General features: G+C 40.7%; 1 protein-coding gene across 1 annotated transcript in view; it reads left to right on the top strand.

The window, feature by feature from the left end:
* Dnah5 (dynein axonemal heavy chain 5) overlaps positions 1–18,603 on the top strand; it is a gene marked incomplete at its 5' end in the record, with an annotated part of 196,222 nt that overhangs the window by 129,324 nt on the left and 48,295 nt on the right. The window contains 10 exons of the mRNA XM_057789549.1: positions 853–1,084; positions 3,080–3,194; positions 3,353–3,529; positions 6,304–6,507; positions 10,634–10,813; positions 12,215–12,352; positions 15,123–15,258; positions 15,858–16,174; positions 16,752–16,907; positions 17,716–17,898. Of these exons, the coding sequence (XP_057645532.1) occupies positions 853–1,084; positions 3,080–3,194; positions 3,353–3,529; positions 6,304–6,507; positions 10,634–10,813; positions 12,215–12,352; positions 15,123–15,258; positions 15,858–16,174; positions 16,752–16,907; positions 17,716–17,898 (1,838 nt within the window). The remainder of the gene's footprint in view (positions 1–852; positions 1,085–3,079; positions 3,195–3,352; positions 3,530–6,303; positions 6,508–10,633; positions 10,814–12,214; positions 12,353–15,122; positions 15,259–15,857; positions 16,175–16,751; positions 16,908–17,715; positions 17,899–18,603) is intronic.

The raw sequence follows: 18,603 nt of genomic DNA, 5'->3' as shown, positions 1-18,603 counted from the left end.
ATGTGAGACCACAGCACATATATGAGAATAGATTAGACCTTACCTTGTAGCTCATTCTTTCTGGTAGTTTTTATTTGAGACGTGGGCTCATTATAGTCCGAAACTCTTTATGTAGACCAGATTGGTCTTGAACTCAAGAGGTCTGCCTGCCTTTGCCTTGTCAGCACTGGGGTTTAAGGTGTTTGCCACCATGCCCCAAAACTGGCTTGTTCTTCTAACGGAAAATGTGTCTTAGAAATTGACTCACTGTTAAACTCTGTGGGAAAGGTAAAAGTCTCAAGTAGGAGATTTTTTTTTTTACCCAAGCATCTCTAAAAGATGCTATAGATTAGGCCTGATTGCAAATGTCCAGTCACTGCTTATAAGAGGAAGATGACTATCATTAAAAAGCAAAACAAACAAAACAAAAAAATAAACAAATGTAGCTTTGAACATTTCCATGTGACTAATGCAGCCAGAGTCAAAAGGAATTAAAGGACCAACAGGTACCAAAGTAACAAAAGGATAAATGGTCTGAGTGGCAGGTGTGCATTGATGTCTGTAGTTTAAACCCTCTTGTCCTTAAAACCCCCAAGACTGGCTGGCTGCCACTGGACCCTGTGCAGAGGGGACTTCTCTACACAAACTCCAGGAAACAAGGGATGATGATAAGCCTAAAGTTTTTTATAGTGTTTTGTATGAAAGTCACAATATAATTGCTGATGTCTTAGGCTTGGAGTCCAAAGTACTGAGAGATATTTCAACATGGGGCAACAAGATTGTGTGCTGACCTAGGAAATGACTGTCCTTGAAACACGGCCAGGCAACTCTGGAAGTGCCCACATCACACACTGTCATCTTTATTTTTCCTAGTGTCGGAATATTTCCTCTCATCCTATGATATCGACTGCAGTGTGGAAGTCAGGAAGGAAGTGGTCCAGTGCATGGGCTCCTTCCAGGACGGCGTGGCTGAGAAATGTGCTGACTATTTCCAGAGATTCCGTCGCTCTACACACGTGACGCCCAAGTCCTACCTCTCCTTTATTCAGGGCTATAAGTTTATATATGGAGAAAAGCATGCAGCGGTGCAGAGCCTGGCCAACAGGTGAGTGGGAAGGTCAAATGAAAGTCATCTTGAAGCCCCGGCTGTCATCCCTGAGCCAAACTGTTGGCTGGATACATTTTGAAATGACCAGCGACATTATTGGCTATCACCAATGGGGTTCTAAAGTTACGGTAGTGTGGGGTTAACACTATTGGCATCTAAAGGACAGTGCATCAGTTTAAACACATTCCTCGCGTGGGTCACCAAACTGCGTCAATTCAGACGCATTAATAATAGCCTCAGTGTCCCAAAAAATGCATCAGTGTTGCTTAAAAACAAAAACCAAGCAACCAACCAACCAAACAAAAACCCAAAGCGTTTCCCTTTGGAGTAATTTGGTTGATAAATAGCGAACTCAGACTTGAATTCTCTACTTTGCTCCCTGTGTCTCCCATTGTCTCTCTTGCCTGTAATCTGCTATTTGAGTCTGAATCTGTGCCTGCCTGAGTGTTTTCTCGTCTGTCCCTGTGCCCATGATTTTCTCTAACAAAGGGTTTTCACTCTGTGTTTATTGAATAGCACAGGGAGAATCAAATGAGGGAAGGAATGTGAGATACTTTGTAGAAATCTTTAATAGGGTTTCTGGTGCATTACGACACTGATTTCAACTGACTCCAACTGACCCAGATAACATACAAACAAATACCATAAAATAAATCTGTATGTTGTTTCCAGCATTTATGGTGAATATTTAGTGTTCCTTTCAAAATATTATCTGCTTTCAGCATTTGTTATCATAACACAGATACACACATGCATTTCTCTGTGGTTCAGGGGCATAGAAAAGTATTTATCTTAAGATTAAAGCTATGCACTAGTTTAGATTATAAAAGTTGATTAAATGCAAAATCTAAGATAAGGAAGGTTTGTTGTTAAATTTTGCTTAAAGGCAGGTTAAGCAGACTACCTAGTAGGATATCAGTCTTAAGTGACCTCAAGGAGTATTATTAATCCTGACTGTGAGGTTCAGCAAAAGTTCCAGTCTCTTAGAATGGAAGAGATGTTTTCATAATGTTATATCACCGAAGGAGAGAGGCCAGGGCAGCCCCCTGGGCAAAGAGAGAGAGGCCAGGGCAGCCTCCTGAGCAAAGAGCATCCAGCTCGAAGTCACTGGTGCTGAGGTTGGGAACCTTCTTCTAGATTCCGGTGGAGGACAATTCTGGCTTCCCTGGAGATTTTATTATTATTGCCTGATGTGATGAGATTTCCACTGCCACTTTTATGATATTGATTGACCTAATTATGTAATAGATGTGGAAGGGAGGTGGGAATACAGATTCCCATACTGCTGTCTGTTACCCTTTGCCTCTCAATCCCCCACGTGACCAGGGTAGAAGAGTCGGGTTGAGGGTTATGGTCACTGCAATGTGAATATCCTGTGTTGCTGGAGTTGGAATGCAAATATTCACATTTTCTCCCAGAAAGGGGTCAGAACTCGTTAAGATTACCATGTGAGGGCTCCTTGGGTAGGAGACAAGATTATACATAAAGGATCCAAGAGCGGGTGACTAAATGACTCCAAGGTGTCTCATTTTCTAGAGGATATTATTGCAAGTCTATGCAGATAGCTAGTTCATACCTCCTCCCTTTTAAATCTTATTTTATGTTTTGAGTGCAAATCTTTCTTCTTTTAATTTCATTGGACTATTTTGAAAAACGCAAATTATTTTCCTTCCACCAACACGGGCTTTGGACCTTTGATGCGTATGTATTGTTATTAGGTCCTGGGTATTCAGCCTGGATTGTGGTTGTTGCTCGGCTGGGTACATGTTTTGATGCATGCGCTTCCTATATGTGGTTGATGAAGAGCATGCGCCTGTGAGTGCGGAGCTAAACCTAAACGCACGTCCTCGGTGAGGCCCTCTTAGGTTTTCTTTATTACATGGTCTCCTTCTTTAAATATGACCCCACCGCTATTACTAGTGAAACAGCGCTTGAAAGCAAGGGAAACTGCTACACGTTTTAACATTGCTGGTGTGGACTTTTCAACCCCAGAATGAATACTGGATTGGAAAAGCTGAAAGAAGCTTCAGAGTCGGTCGCAGCCCTGAGCAGAGAACTGGAAGGGAAAGAAAAGGAGCTACGAGTGGCCAACGACAAAGCTGACACAGTAGGTGGATGGCTGTGGGCCGGCAGAGGTTTATTTCTGTCACAGTAAACAACTGATTTTCTGTATGAAAACTGGACAAGCGGACGGAATCAGTACACCAAAACAAAGAATCACGCATTGCCTGTAAACTGTGATGATTTTTTCCCCTATTCAATTAGGTCTTAAAGGAAGTCACACTGAAAGCACAGGCCGCTGAGAAGGTCAAGGCTGAGGTCCAAAAGGTGAAGGACAAAGCCCAAGCCATTGTAGACAGCATCTCGAAGGACAAAGCCATCGCCGAAGAGAAACTAGAGGCAGCAAAGCCGGCTCTAGAAGAAGCAGAAGCTGCGCTGCAGGTGAGTCTGGGGGAGGTGATGTGGGCCAGACCAAAGCTTCAGCTGCAGAAACCATCATCCCTGTAGACCCCACAGAGACAGATTAACACCTCGGCCTCATTTTCAAGGGATCATAAACCCCGGCACAGAGGAGCAGCCAAGAGTCTTGCGTTGTTACTTCAACCTTTTCATTAATAGCCTGTGTGGCAGTGGAAAAGCCGCACGACGTTTTCAAAATGTTTCCTGGCTCACTGAGGACTTTGCAGTGTGTGGTCTGTGAGATGAGGCTTCCTGAGTCTGAGTCATCTTAATAGAGACTGCTGATTGAATGTGGCCCCTTAATGACAGAGGCAGGATGGCTTCCAACCCAGGCAGTGCAATGGTGTGGCCATACCAGATTTTTTTCCCCCTGAAATGAAAAAAGGAGGTGATATTTTGAGAAATATAGTATGTTCTGTGAACTAGACAATGACTTATAGGGCAGGTCAGTGTTGAAGGATCGATGTAGGATTCATTTTTAAAGATTACTTTTAATTTATTTTGATTCATCTATTCCCTTAAGATATTGATCCTTGGCTTAGAAATGAATGAAAAAAAAACCCAGAATTATGCTGTATACTGCTAACTCAAGTTATATGACCTCAGTTGGGCATGGATCATTTCTTGATAATGAGAGTCTGTTCCCTTACCACTTTCTTAGTATGGTGCTTGAGAAATTTCCAAATCCTTTTAAATCCAAGTCTTTAGGGTGTTTATTTTCTTTAGGCATTTCTGACCCAATGGTATAGTTTAGCCATAGAGTACTTGCTTAGAATACATGACGTTTTTGTCTTAATTCCCAGTATCATGCACAGCAATAGCAAATGTTATATGCTTTTTTTGTCTATTGAGATATAATAAAGATATTGCCGTCTCTTTTTCTCTGGCTTTCTATACTATACTTGCCTTCAAAGTGTGTTCTCTAATTGTTTCTCACTTTCCTGTGTTTTGGCTAAACTATCCTCCTGCATCCTTCAAGTTCTCCTGCGTCTTTAGCTCCTAAGATCTGTGGACATGGCAGACTTTCCTGTCCCACAATTATATCACTTTGGCTGTAATGAGAGAGTCTTTGATCAGCATAGGGAGGATAAGAAGGGCACGGAACCAGAACTTTAAACCTGTGTTGCGTTCAAGGTACCTGCAATCATAGGACTAAGATCTTAAAGCTTCTCAGGTATTGTTTTTTAAAAAGAAGGACAGCATTTCCCTAAGAGTTAAGAATTGGCATCTTTTTTTTTTCCCATTGTCAAATGTTTTGAGTATCCCGTCTTTTCTGGCTGATTAACTGTCAGAAACACTGGTAGGTTGAAACCCATCTCTTCACAGAGAACCACCAACTTCAATGTGAGTGGGTCCTCCATCTTCAGAGGAATTTCTTCTTCTGACAGGGACTGTAGGTGAGACGGAAGCATTTCAGACACATACACACAGGTGTGTGCATTGTGTGTCCTCAAAGTAAGCCTGTGTTAGACTCATCTTTTCCCCAATACCGATTTCATAAAAAGTTCGGGGGGGGGGGTCAGTGTTACTAAGCAAAAATAGTCTGATTGCTAAGTAATTTGTTGCATAAGAATATCTGTGCTAGAATTGGAATAGAATTCTTCCTGAGATCTGTGTGAAATGTGGATTGCCCAAGTCCCTTCATTTAAAGGTCAGTTCCCAGCTAAGAAACCCCTAATTATTTAATCTGTCAGCCCCAAGGCTACCCTCTGGTGTCAGTCCACTGTGACAGCCTACATTGCGTTAGAGAGAGGCAGATACTTGACCTACATAGCTAACGAGCGAAAAGCCACAGCGAATACAGTATTTTTTCCTCATTCCAAATCCTGATAACTACTTAAGTGCTGAGTATCTTGTTTTAGAGTACTTAAAAAGAAAACACAAAGTCTGTACACTTTTAGGGAAGTCAAAACTCCTTATCTGCTGACCAACATTTCTCTCCTCTTACTGCTCGATTGAATTGTAAAGACTTGGCCTTTGCACACCCCAGTCCCACATAAGTACACATATAAAAATCAACAGCTAGCATTTGAATCTGAGAGTGCATGAATACACAGTATGTGCCTTTCTAAGCCCGGGCTACCTCAATAAATATGAACATTTCCAGTTTCACGTATTAAAAACTGAGGTTTTAAGGGAATAAAGTGGGGAGCTGATGGAATATGTATTATATGAATGTGGGAGGTGGATTTCTGGGTGTGTGGATGTTCAAGAGGGGGAGAGTTGGATGTTCAAGAGTTGGGGAGAGGAGGGAGCTAGGAATGGCAAGGGTCAACCAAAGTGCAGTATATGTTGGAAAGTGCCATTAAGGAACCTGTAACTAGGGTGTGAAGAAATGGCTCAGTGGTTTAGAGCATGTGTTGTTCTTGTAAAAGACTCCTTTCCATTGCTATCACACCCATTGGGTGGATCATAACTTCTCAACTCTAGCTCTAGAGGAATCTGGTGCTCGAGGGACACCTGCACTGGCACACACAAACCACTCCCGTTAGACAATGAAAAATAAAATAGCTTAGAACAGAAAAATGAAACTTTGCAGGTTTTTAAGCTAATTAAAATATAAAAATTATAAAAGAATTGTGTAGAATTTTGACTTCGTAGGACATTAATTTCTTTGGGTGTAAGTGTGCATCTATACCTAGTGATTCTTAGTTTAAAAGCCTTATCTGTCCTCTGCTGAAATAGTAGCATGTATTCATAACAGCTTGCTTGAATTGCTTATCTAAGCTCGGATGCTCCCCCCTCCTATCCTGCAGACCATCAAGCCCTCCGACATCGCCACAGTGCGCACATTGGGTAGACCCCCTCACCTCATCATGCGGATCATGGACTGTGTGCTGCTGCTGTTTCAGAGGAAGGTCAACCCGGTGAAAATTGACCTGGAAAAAAGCTGCACCGTGCCTTCCTGGCAGGAATCTTTAAAACTGATGACGGCAGGGAACTTTCTCCAGAACCTACAGGTTGGCCTTTCAGCGCTAATGGACTAGGAGGGCGACCTAGTTGGTTGAATCTTTGGATAGAATTCATTTCTAGAAGTAACTCATTATACATATGTAATTTGAAGAAGCATGTGAATACTCTTGGAGAAGAATTTTCTCTTTCAAATGTCATGCGTGAGTGTGAGATCTTTTCTGGATATGTTCAGCTGTGTTGACATGTATACTCCAAAAAAAGTGATCAAGTTGTTCCAATGAGACTAAGTAGATCTAGGTACTGACTGAATATAAATACAAATGCAGTTATCTCTCCCCATTTTCAGGACTCCCGGTGGACACAGAAAGGTGAGGATGCTTAGGTTCCTTATGTAAAATGACATAGGCTTTGTATATACCCTTGCATAGCCTCTGGTATGCTGCAAATGACTGCTAGATTATTTATGATCCTAACACAGTGTAAATGTCGCATAGATGGTTGCTATACAGTCTGCCCTTGTTGTTAGATGATCTATATCTCACTCTATAGCCTACTTGAACTCATGATCTTCCTGCCTCAGTCTCTCCAGGGCTGGAATACAAGCATGTGCCACCATGTCCAGTTTGTTATGATGTATTGCTTAGGAGAAAATGACGAGAAAGAAGTCTGAACATGTTTAGTACAGACATGTATTTCTCATGAATATTTTGGCTTTGTTTTTGGAGTCTATAGAAACCAAGGATTCACTCTGTGTTCATATTTACAATTTAATGTCCACAGCAGTACTATTGGAGGAATAATTTATCTATTTTCAATTTTGTTGTATTTTTAATGTATACATTTTAAGTATACCACTTGATGAATGTGTATATACCTATTAGTTAATCATCACTAAAAGCAAACTACATATATTTAGAATCTCTCTCATGTTTAAACCCAGTCAGTCACCTGCCATAAAGTCACTATTATTATTTCCTCCTATTCATCTTCATTGTCTGTGTGGAAATTAACACATGCAAAGTCACAAATGAAGCCTTGCTTTGACCTTCATTCACTGTATAGGCGAGATATATTTCTGTTGTGGCCAAAGGCAACTTTTCATTCCTTTTTAGTTAGAGTTTTCCAGTATATGAATGTTCAGTGCTGTGTGGTAAGGCTATAATAATTAGATTTTATTTGGAGGGGGAAAATAAGAAAGAAGCAAATACATTGGCTATTAGTCTTTATGTAGTATAATTACTCCCAGAAAGACTGGTTTCAAACTCCAAAAATGATGCTGGTGGCATAGAAATAAGAAGGTATTATTTCTTATAATCATGGCCTCCTGTAACAATACACCATGCAGGTGCTGTGAGCACCAGTGACCTACAAACTGTAGGTGATAGGAAGCCTCGGAGAGTCAGTAAAACTGAGTTCTGATCATAGGCTGCCTTTATTTTCAATAAAACTGTTTAATTGAGAGTGTATGCAACAGGCTTTAAATAGGCTTATCAATCAGCGCTTCATTTTTTGAAATGTTTACCGTCATTTTTCATAAGATCATTTGGAATATGCTTCCATTTGTCTACCTGACCATTGTAGTAAAAACAATCCATGGGGTTGTTATTAAGTTTTGGCTATTACAAATGAATCTGCTGTCTGTACCGATGCACAGGATATTTGGGGGCTGCATGTGTGTATTTCTATTTGTCATATTTTCAGGAGTAGGATCTCTGAGTCATAGATTATACACTTTTAATTCATTTTTGTAGACAGTGCAAAAGAGTTTTTAAAAAGCCCCGCCATCTTACACACTCAACACCTGTGCTGCGCTCCACATCCTCCTTATTTCCTGCTCTTCGCTATCCTTGTGTGTCTGATGGTAGCAGCTTCTTTTTGTTATGGAATTAGTTTGCATTCACTGACAACTATTGATACTGAAAATCTCTTGGTGGGTTTGTGAACCTTTCAGGAATTTCTGTGTTAAGTGAGTATTTGAACCCTTCTCTCTCTCTCTTTCTTTCTTTTTTTTTTTTGAACTTATAATTGCATCATCTCCCCATTCCTTTTCTTCCCTCCAAACCCTCTCATTGACCCCTCCTTGCTCTCCTTCAAGTTCATAATCTCATTTTCATTAATTTACACGCATATATGTATATACACATATATTCCTGAACATTAACTTGCTCAGTCTGTATAGTGTTTTCTGTGTATGTGTTTTCAGGCTAACCATTCAGTATTGGATAAGAAATTGGAATGATCTTCCCCCAGGAAGACTGTTTCTCCCCCTATCAGCCCTTAGTTGCCTGTAGTTCTTCATGCAGTGTTGAGACCTTATGGTGTTTTTTTCCCTGTCTACTTTAGCACATCTATTGGTGTCCTTGCTTAGCTCACATTTGAGCGTTCATGTGGGTAAGACTTTATGGGTGTAGTGTCTGGCATTCTGAGGAGATATGATCTCACAGAAAACTTTCTGCTTCTTTTTCTTTTCACAATATCTCTTGCCCTCTTCTGCAATGTTCTCCTAGCCTTCAGTATGGGAGTGTTTTGTAGATGCTTTTACTTTATGTGTATGAGTGGAGTGTTTGCTTGTATGTATGTATGTATGTATGTATGTATGTATGTATGTATGTGTTGGTACCTATAGAGACCAGAAACAATCTAATATTTGGAACAGGACTTGTAGATGGCTGTGAGCCACCAAGTGGTTGTTAGGAACTGGGATCCTTTTCCACAGCAGCAAATCCTCAGGTACTGAGCCATTTCCACAGTCCATTGCTAATGCTGTTTGCCTGTTGGATTCAAATATTTTATGAATGCTGTAGATATCTCCAGTTGCTTCTTGGCTTAATTGTTTATTTTATTAATGCTGTCTTTTACTAAGCATGAGTTCTTAATTTGAATATATGTCTTTGTATTGATATTCTACTTAATAGCACTTTTGGTGTTCTATTTAGGTCTTGGCTTCCCCCTGAGGAAGAACAAATCTTCTTACATTTCCTTCTAGAAGTTATACTGTCTTATCTCCCAGATTTAGATCTTGAGACAACTGATTGGGAATACCCACCCCCTGCTCATTTCACAAGCTGCAACTTCAGTACCACCTTTCAATTCAGTATCATTCAGGCTGCTCAAGCTCTGACATTGTAAGGTGCCTGCTACCTGCTATGGCAATGAGTTGCTTGTGACATTAGTGGGCCGTAGACTTGTCCAGGTATGTGGACAGGTGACAATGAGACTATGTGAGACTACCTGAGACATGTATGACCACACAGCAGCGCAAATGGACTTTGTATAGACTCTTTGTGAGTGACTCCAGACTTCCCTTGTGCATATGATGAAGAATTCCCTGCTTATGGGAGCTCTGTCCCCACTGTTTTCTAAGTCTCACAAAAGAAACTTGTCTAAACAAGCAAGGTCTAAAAGAGAGGGGTTCTACTCTGCTATCCAGGTTCTATTAAGGTTTATTTCATTCAATTATTAGCAGCATGGAATTTTTTTATTTATTTCTACTTGGAAAACAATCATCCTTTTAGAAGAGAAAAACCATCTTTTAAACATCCAATTTCATCTTTGGCTGGACTTCCTTTCTGGATGCAGGAAGGCATTCTACATCCATTTCTGCTGTGTTTTAAACTTATATTTCTCCAGGAGATAATAATTCTCTCATATTTGTGATAGTACTATGATTAAAATTTAATTCATCATTCTCAAGGTGCAATGTCCACATTATTACTTTCACATTTCATGCGAGCTTAACAGGACTTTTGTCGGGATCTATTAAGCATTTAGTTGCTGATAAATGCTAAATCTATATGTCCTTAGCCTGAATATAGCTGCGTGTGTTTGTTTCTCATTGTTGATATTATGGGTTTGTAATTCACCTATTTAGGATTAATGGAAAGAAAGTTTTATTTCTTTTGAAATTCTAGTAACTCTATTAGTGTTCACCACCTAAATACTTTATTCTTTTGCTGGTATCTGCACTTCCAGAACAGCGTGCATGCTGACAGACTTCTGCAATCATTCTACACTGCTCTCAGCTGTAAGACTTTCATCCAATACCCAGAGACCCTGACAAAAGCCATACCATTCATCCAGCTTACTAGTTCTAGTTACGCTGAACACAGAATGTGAGTTTGGATATACCCAGAAAGTAAGTATTCTGACACGATTTACTCTCTCCTTCCACAGCAATTCCCCAAAGACACAATCAATGAAGAAGTGATAGAATTTTTGAATCCTTACTTTGAAATGACCGACTACAACATTGATACTGCCAAACGCGTATGTGGGAATGTAGCTGGTCTTTGTTCCTGGACCAAAGCCATGGCTTCCTTTTTTTCTATAAACAAGGAGGTGCTGCCTCTGAAGGTAGGACTCTTAAAGGGAGCTGTGTGGCCTTGACTGGGAAACCTCCAGGTTAATTGGTCCTGTCTTTGCACAGCAGCTCAGGCGCCTTGGCAGCCGGTGTCTTTGTCCTCAGATCCACAGGGAGAGTGAGATTCTGAAAGACAGACACAATGGTGTTTCTTTCCTCTATAACCCAAATCTGAAGGTGCGGGAGATTTAAGCACGAACTAGTTCTTTGTGAAGACACCGAATCTGTTGTGAGTTGCTTAAAAATAAAGCAGGAAATTAATAGCACAGAACTTTCCAACAGTGTTCAAGATCTTAGGCAAAGGAATCCTATGAATGAGGCAGGGTTAAGATATAGACACTCGGGCCAGAAAATGCTGCTCTTTGATGAAGGAAGATGTAGCCTTCCCCTTTCCCTTCTTTGCATCTCAGGCAAGAATGTCAGCTATTTGTAACGTAATGTGATCTTGAGACTAAGCCTCTCTTTCCCCAAGTCGCTGAATTTATGTACATCTTCTCTATATTCACCATCACTATTAAAGACACTCAGTCTGGAGCAGAGCAGTGAGTACTTTAAATACACAAACCCTAATATTCATGTCTTAAGGACCATCTCCTGGGGCTTGATTTTGGTTTTGTAAAGTTGATCTTTTCCAAACATAAGCCAAAACTCCCTTGTATGTGTCAACTACCCAAGAAATGAAATAGCTATGATGAAATAATCAAGAGTATCAAGGGGATAGTTCAGCATGTAGAGGGTGAGTCCCAGGGTCCCAGAACTCTGTAAAGGATCAAAGACTCATTCACATCAGAGAATCTCAAGGCAAATAATTGATGTCATGCTCACTGACATCATGGAGAATCTGATCACCAGAGACCCCAGCATAGCACAAGACTGGTCCTGAGAAGTATGTGGCGCTCTTTCTATGCTTTCCACACAAACATATTTTTATTTTGTTTTATTGTGGCTATTTTAAGAATAGGGAACTGAAACCCTTAAACAAAGACCTCTAAAAAAGGCAGAAGAATGAAAAACTTTTCTCCGGGGTTCACATTTCAGCTCTACTGAAGGAAAAATCTAGCCTGTTATCTATGCTAGTGGCTTATGAAATGGTTTTGAAACAAACATGTAAAAGTTTTGATTTTGTCTTTTGGCCTCTGTAGCCTAAGATAACTTTTAGGCTATTTTGCCTATAGAAAATAGATTAGCTGACTGGCATTCTAACGGTTTATAATTAATCTATACTTATAAACATGGATGGCAAATTCACGATAATGTTGGTTTCAATGCAAATAGAGGCGATTGTAGAGGTAGAAAGCACAGGCGTAAGCTTGTGCCATGGTTGAACTCTTACCACCTAAACTGTGGGTGTTTGGGGGGCTTCCTGCTTCTCCCTCACCCTGTGTCCCCTGCAGGCCAACTTGGTAGTGCAAGAGAATCGCCACATGCTGGCCATGCAGGACCTGCAGAAGGCCCAAGCAGAGCTGGACGACAAACAAGCGGAGCTCGATGTGGTGCAGGCCGAGTATGAACAGGCCACGAGTGAAAAGCAGGTAGCCAAGGCTGGCACGGGAGGGATGTCTGTCCCTTCCGCTGCCTCCTGTGAGCTCTCATTCCTATGCTCTCTTTATCCGATGCTTTGGTTTTCTGTAAGAATTCATGGAATTGCAAGGGCTGTGGTGGCGCACGCCTTTAATCCCAGCACTCGGGAGGCAGAGGCAGGTGGATCTCTGGGAGTTCGAGGCCAGCCTGATCTACAAGAGCTAGTTCTGGGATAGGCACCAAAGCTACAGAGAAACCCTGTCTCGAAAAACAAAACAAAAACAAACAAACAACAAAAAAAGAATTCATGGAGTTTTTTGTGTAATGCGCACCTAGCACAGGATTCTTCACTGAGCCCCCTTGGCTTCATTTTTCCATCCCTTCGCATCTTTCCTCTGCTCCTTCACCTCCCAAATAAAACAAAATTTAAGAGATAAAAGGGGGAAAGGGGAAGAAAAATCTTATAAAGAAAGCTGCATTGTGACACAGTGAGTCATGCAGCAAACCCATTTGTCCATATAGCTTTACTTGCAAGTGTCCATTGCAGTGTCATTGGCCTGGCTTGAGGACTCTGGTTTCTACTACACTCTCTGATCTGTTGACTTTGCTTCTCACAAACACCGAAAGCTACCGATAAGCTTCAGGCTGGTTCACTCTGACAGAGGCTGCTTGTAGGACACAACTACGCCAGGTCAACTACGCAAGTGGATAGTGATGATCCCTGTGCACCCTGCGTCATCCCAGGATCCCCGCACTGTTACATTTAGTATTTCAAACAGTTTTATAGCTAGGCGGGGCAGATACTTCATACAGTAGGCAAGACACAGAGATGTCAAGGGAGAGTTCTGGGTTTCAGCTGGTCAGTTAAAGCCTTGAGTAGACGTGGATATTTTGATATTGACTTAAGGCCTTCCTGCTACATGGATGTAGTTGACCACAGGAGCGCGCTCTAATTACAGTGATTGTCTATAAATTTCTCAGCACACACACACACACACACACACACACACACACACACACACAGAGAGAGAGAGAGAGAGAGAGAGAGAGAGAGAGAGAGAGAGAGAGAGAGAGAGAGGTACATGGGGTGGGGGAAGAGAGATGTTTGTACTTGTTGAAAGAACCTAGGTTCATATACTTGCAATCAATTATACAAAACAAAGTTCCCCTAAAGACTCCCTTCCTTCTGAAATCCACGTGGACTTAATGAAGAGTTCACGCAGCTGAAACCTCAGGGTTCCTCACTCGTGCAGGAGGCTATGAGTACTCGGGTCACCAAGACTGACAGTCTGCCTGTCAGTCTCACAAGCTGCTCTTGGCCTATGTTGCAGCATCCAGAGAAGGCTGGGTATCGAGAGAACAAAGAAAAGCAGGGAAGGCCTAGAATTTTTTTTAAATTGGCTTTGTATAAGTAGGGATGAGAAAATGCAATTAAGAATATCTTTCAATTGAAAACATTGTTTTAAATAAGTTACATAGAACCAAACATCATGCAGCTGGTATCTTTATTCTTGGGAGGAGGCAGATGGACATATGTAGTGGAGTTATGCTGCAGAAGTGGATTTTGGATTATTTTTCATTCACTAAAGGGGAAGACAAAACTCCAGAAGGAAGGTGAAAACAATTGGGTTAAGTATCTTCCTTTTGCCAGACACTGTATTGTGTTATTCTTACAACAGAGTCTATTCATTACAGAAAATGTATTTCGGCAGTCCCGGAGAGGAATATAAATAATACTTGGCTCTTGGACCAGAACATATGCTATATATTTTGCATATACTTTAAGCCCATTTAAAAACAGAGTCCTCAGTGGCAACTGTTTTATTATCGAAGGTATTAACTTCATAAAATATTGCGAACTTTTTCGGCCATAAAAACTTGCAAGATAATTTTAATCAGTTTAGGGTACTTATATCAGCACACTCTAATAATTTAAAAGATGGTTGAAGTTATCCCACTAAAGAAAAGTATTGAACAGTTTAAACTTTCCATACTGTTATAGATATTCCCATTAAACTTATCCTGTAAGAAGGTACAGTATGGGCTAGCTATAGATGGATATCTACTGATGTACACCTTTTGCTTATAATTTATTTCCTCTGCTTTCACATGTAGCGCTAGCTGTCATCTCCTAAACATAGATGCCAAGAAGTATTTGTGCTGGGAGTGTAGTTCAACAGCACAGTACATACCTAGCATGCCTGAGGCCCTGTGCTCCATCATCAGAACCAGAAACTGGGGGTGGGATTGGGTTCTGATTGGCAGTAATGTATGGAAGTCTGCCTTAAAGTTCTTTTTCTGGCTCAAGGAAAGGCTAAAAAATACATATAAGTTAAATGAGGTTCAAATTTATGCAGATACCTTGGAGTACAATGAGGATAAGATTACGGGTAATTTAAGATTTTTTTAGATAAGGCAGGGAAGACCCCAGGGTTCAGCATGAGAGATATTCTTAATTGCGTTTTCCTGAGAATTCATATTCTTTACATATTTTGTGGTACATGATGCTACCCTGTGTGATTTTACTAGTGAGTGACAGGAATGTCCATCTTCTGTTAGTGGCACCTGAGAGGATTTGGATGCTGGGTTCAAGGCGCCAGATAGAGAACTAGAGACTGAACGGGGCCAACACAAACACTTGGAGGTAGAATCTGTGTTTCCTGTGAAACGGGCCTTGCATGTCCCAAGATAGGCAGGCAATAAATGCTTTAAAGCTCCACATTTGAACTAGAAGCTCATTTCTCTGAGTAAATGTTTCCTTCTGGTTTTGGCCTTCTTCAGACCTTGCTGGAAGATGCGGAGCGGTGCAGGCATAAAATGCAGACAGCGTCCTCGCTAATCAGTGGCTTGGCAGGTGAAAAGGAACGCTGGACGGAGCAGAGCAAAGACTTTGCTGCACAAACTAAACGACTTGTAGGTCTGTAGCTTCTTTTATTAATGAGACTGTGCGTTGACTGGGATGGAGTCAGAAGCCTTACGCTTTAATCAAACAACACTTGCTTGTTTCAAATTCCTCTATGTGTTTGTGTGTCTAGTAAAATTTCAAGGAGACAGGTAATTGTCTGGTACATATGTATTCCGATTTAATGGGTTAATGACCTTCGCACTTCTTTGTAGTTCACTTTCAAATGCTTTGATAAGTGTGGGAATATTGATCAAGGGCATTTTGATAAAGACTCTGTCTTCTCTGTTTTTTTATTTTTTAATTGTTTTTTATTGAGCTATACATTTTTCTCCATTCTCCTTCCTAGAGGTCACTCTCTTACAACAAAGTTATGATGACCCAGTGCTTGAATTCTGACAGTTGTTTCTCAATTGGAAAATTAGACTCTGTTCAACTTCAATCAAACTCACACTTATTTATCAAGCCATTTGTAGCCCATGTTTACAGGCTGATTTGTGTAATTTAGTTTAAAAGAATAGTTGCAGTTTTATACTACTTTTTCAATTTTAGTGACTTACACAATTGTATGGATGGTCACAGAATATTTTAGGGGTGCTTGCTTTCCGTTTTAGGGGATGTGCTGCTGGCGACAGCTTTTCTGTCATATTCTGGTCCATTTAACCAAGAGTTTCGAGATCTGCTGTTAAATGATTGGAAGAAGGAAATGAAAGCCCGTAAAATTCCATTTGGGAATGATCTAAATCTTAATGAGATGTTGATTGATGCCCCTACTATCAGTGAGTGGAATCTACAAGGCCTTCCAAATGATGATCTGTCTATCCAGAATGGGATTATTGTCACAAAAGCATCTCGCTATCCTCTCCTAATTGATCCACAGATTCAAGGCAAGATCTGGATTAAAAATAAAGAAAGTCAAAATGAACTCCAGGTGATTTCCTCTTGAGCACATTTATATACTTCAAGTTGTGTTTCTCTATAGATCTCCTCCAAAAAAGTGTGTGTGGGGGAATATTTGAATGTTTTACAGGTTTTGTTTGGAATCCTAAGTAAGATATAAGCTTATGAGTAATAACGAAGTCTTTTCATTTTTTTCCATTTTTGGTCACACCTATTGGCATCATATCTCAGTGACTCATGGCTCATACTCTTATCTGTCAATGCTATGGCTTTCTTTGAGAATCAGAAAAGGCAGAGCCACATGGCTCTACATATGTTGTGCTTATGGACAGACTTCTGGTTGTCTACAGGGATAGAAAGAAGCAGAGATGTCCCACACAACTTTCAAATGCTTTAGGGCATGCTTTATCATGTTTGTCTACTGAAGGCAACATGAAAATGTTTAAGCTTTCCACATTACTTCATGTAGCATGGTTTCAGTGCCAAGGCTTCTCATGTTCTTGTTTTGTTTCCCGTGGCAGAGTGTTTAGAGCTCACATGACATCACTGTCTATTGCATCATGAGCTTTTCCCTCCAGAGTAACCTTGTGACCCCATTCTATTTGTAGATTACATCTCTAACCCATAAGTACTTTAGAAACCACCTGGAGGACAGCCTTTCCCTTGGACGGCCACTACTTATAGAAGATGTTGGGGAGGAACTTGATCCTGCTCTGGACAATGTTTTGGAAAAAAACTTCATTAAGTCTGGATCTACTTTTAAGGTAGGCTAAACCCATTGGTAGCAATATGTAGAGCGTATTGCATCCTGGTAGATGAGACACAGTTTTCTCAAGAGGCAGCTATTGTAGTCAGTTGGGGGTAGGGTGGGCTACTTTTCTGCTCTTGAGTTGGGACTAAATCAATGAAGAACAATCCTTTCTTAGGTTTGTCTCTTTTATTTCTGTAACAAAGAAATGGATTCTATTTTGATCTTTGACCACTGAAATATTTAAGAACATTCATGTCCCCCCCCGCCCCCTTTGTCTGTACAGATACGGGCACACTTATGAAATCCTTGAACTCTGTTACATAGCTGGTTAGAAACTGAAGCCACATGTTTCCACAAGTCTTCATCCTGGCCCTATCTCTTGCCTGCCATAAATTCTAAACAAATGTCCCCACCCTGCTTTCTCATGCCATTTTTGGGCTTTGCTTGTGGGACTTCCAAAACCCCAGTTTGTGAGTAGCAAACCTCATCATTTTCCAGCTCTGAGCAAATTGTGGGTTAACTTTTTCTCAGTTCCTTGGCTTAGTCACGACACTTTTGACAACAAATTCTTTGTCTATTACATGGTATGATTAGAACTCTTAGCTACCTCACCCTTTCTTTCCTTTTGTCCCTCCTCCTTCCCTTGTGGTCTCTCCTCTGCTGTCTTAGTAGGATCATGAAGCTCTGTGGGTACCTAGTAATAGTTTCTTTTTTGTTTTTTGCTATACAAATTAAATTCAGTAGCAAATTGATCCAATCAATAAGTGATTAAAAGGACTCAGGTGTATCTCTCCGCTGTTTAATTTTCTTTTTAAATAAAGGTGAAAGTCGGTGACAAGGAAGTAGATGTTATGGATGGCTTTAAACTCTACATTACTACCAAGCTGCCGAATCCAGCCTACACCCCAGAAATAAGTGCTCGGACCTCCATCATTGACTTCACAGTCACTATGAGAGGCTTGGAGGATCAGTTACTCGGGAGAGTCATCCTCATGGAGAAACAGGTGGGGGATCAAGACCAACTCTGTTTTTGCACTGTCTTAAATTGAGAAAAATAATGTTAAAGCAGCAATTGAATTAATTCCTCCTTTATCTCTGCATTTTTCCTGTGTCCTGAATCTTAGTTATAACATTGGCATTGCCTTAGAAGCCACTAATCTGTAATCCTAAACTCACATTAATTCTTCAGTATTTTCTTTATCCACGTAAGGAAAAGTATTAGTCAGTTATCTACATATGTATTTCTATGTGTGCATGTTCTGGGCTGTGTTGTGTACATGTGCATGTACACACACACACACACATATGTACAAATGTGTGTAGAGGCCAGAGATTGACACTGGGAATTTCTCCTCACCTTTTTAATTTAAACTTTTATCATCATCACCATATAATAATAATGATAATGATTGTAATAATAATAATTTTTATATGTGCTTTGCCAGCATGAGTATCTGTGCACTACATACGTGCTGGTGCCTGTGGAGGTCTGAAGAAGCCATTGGATCTTTTGAAACTGGTGTTATAGAGGGTTGTGAGCTGCCATATGGGTGCTAGGAATTGAACCTGGGTCCTCTGCGAGGACAAGGGCTGCTCTTAGGTCTAAAACCATCTTTCCAGTTACACCACCTTTATTTTTTAAGATGTGACCTTTCACTAAGTCTGGAGCTGGTTACGCCAGCTCTGCTGGCCAGTCAGCTTCAGTGATT

Source organism: Chionomys nivalis, chromosome 15, assembly GCF_950005125.1.
Source record: "Chionomys nivalis chromosome 15, mChiNiv1.1, whole genome shotgun sequence".
Classification (NCBI taxonomy): domain Eukaryota; kingdom Metazoa; phylum Chordata; class Mammalia; order Rodentia; family Cricetidae; genus Chionomys; species Chionomys nivalis.
This window is presented reverse-complemented; position numbering and strand designations above follow the sequence as displayed.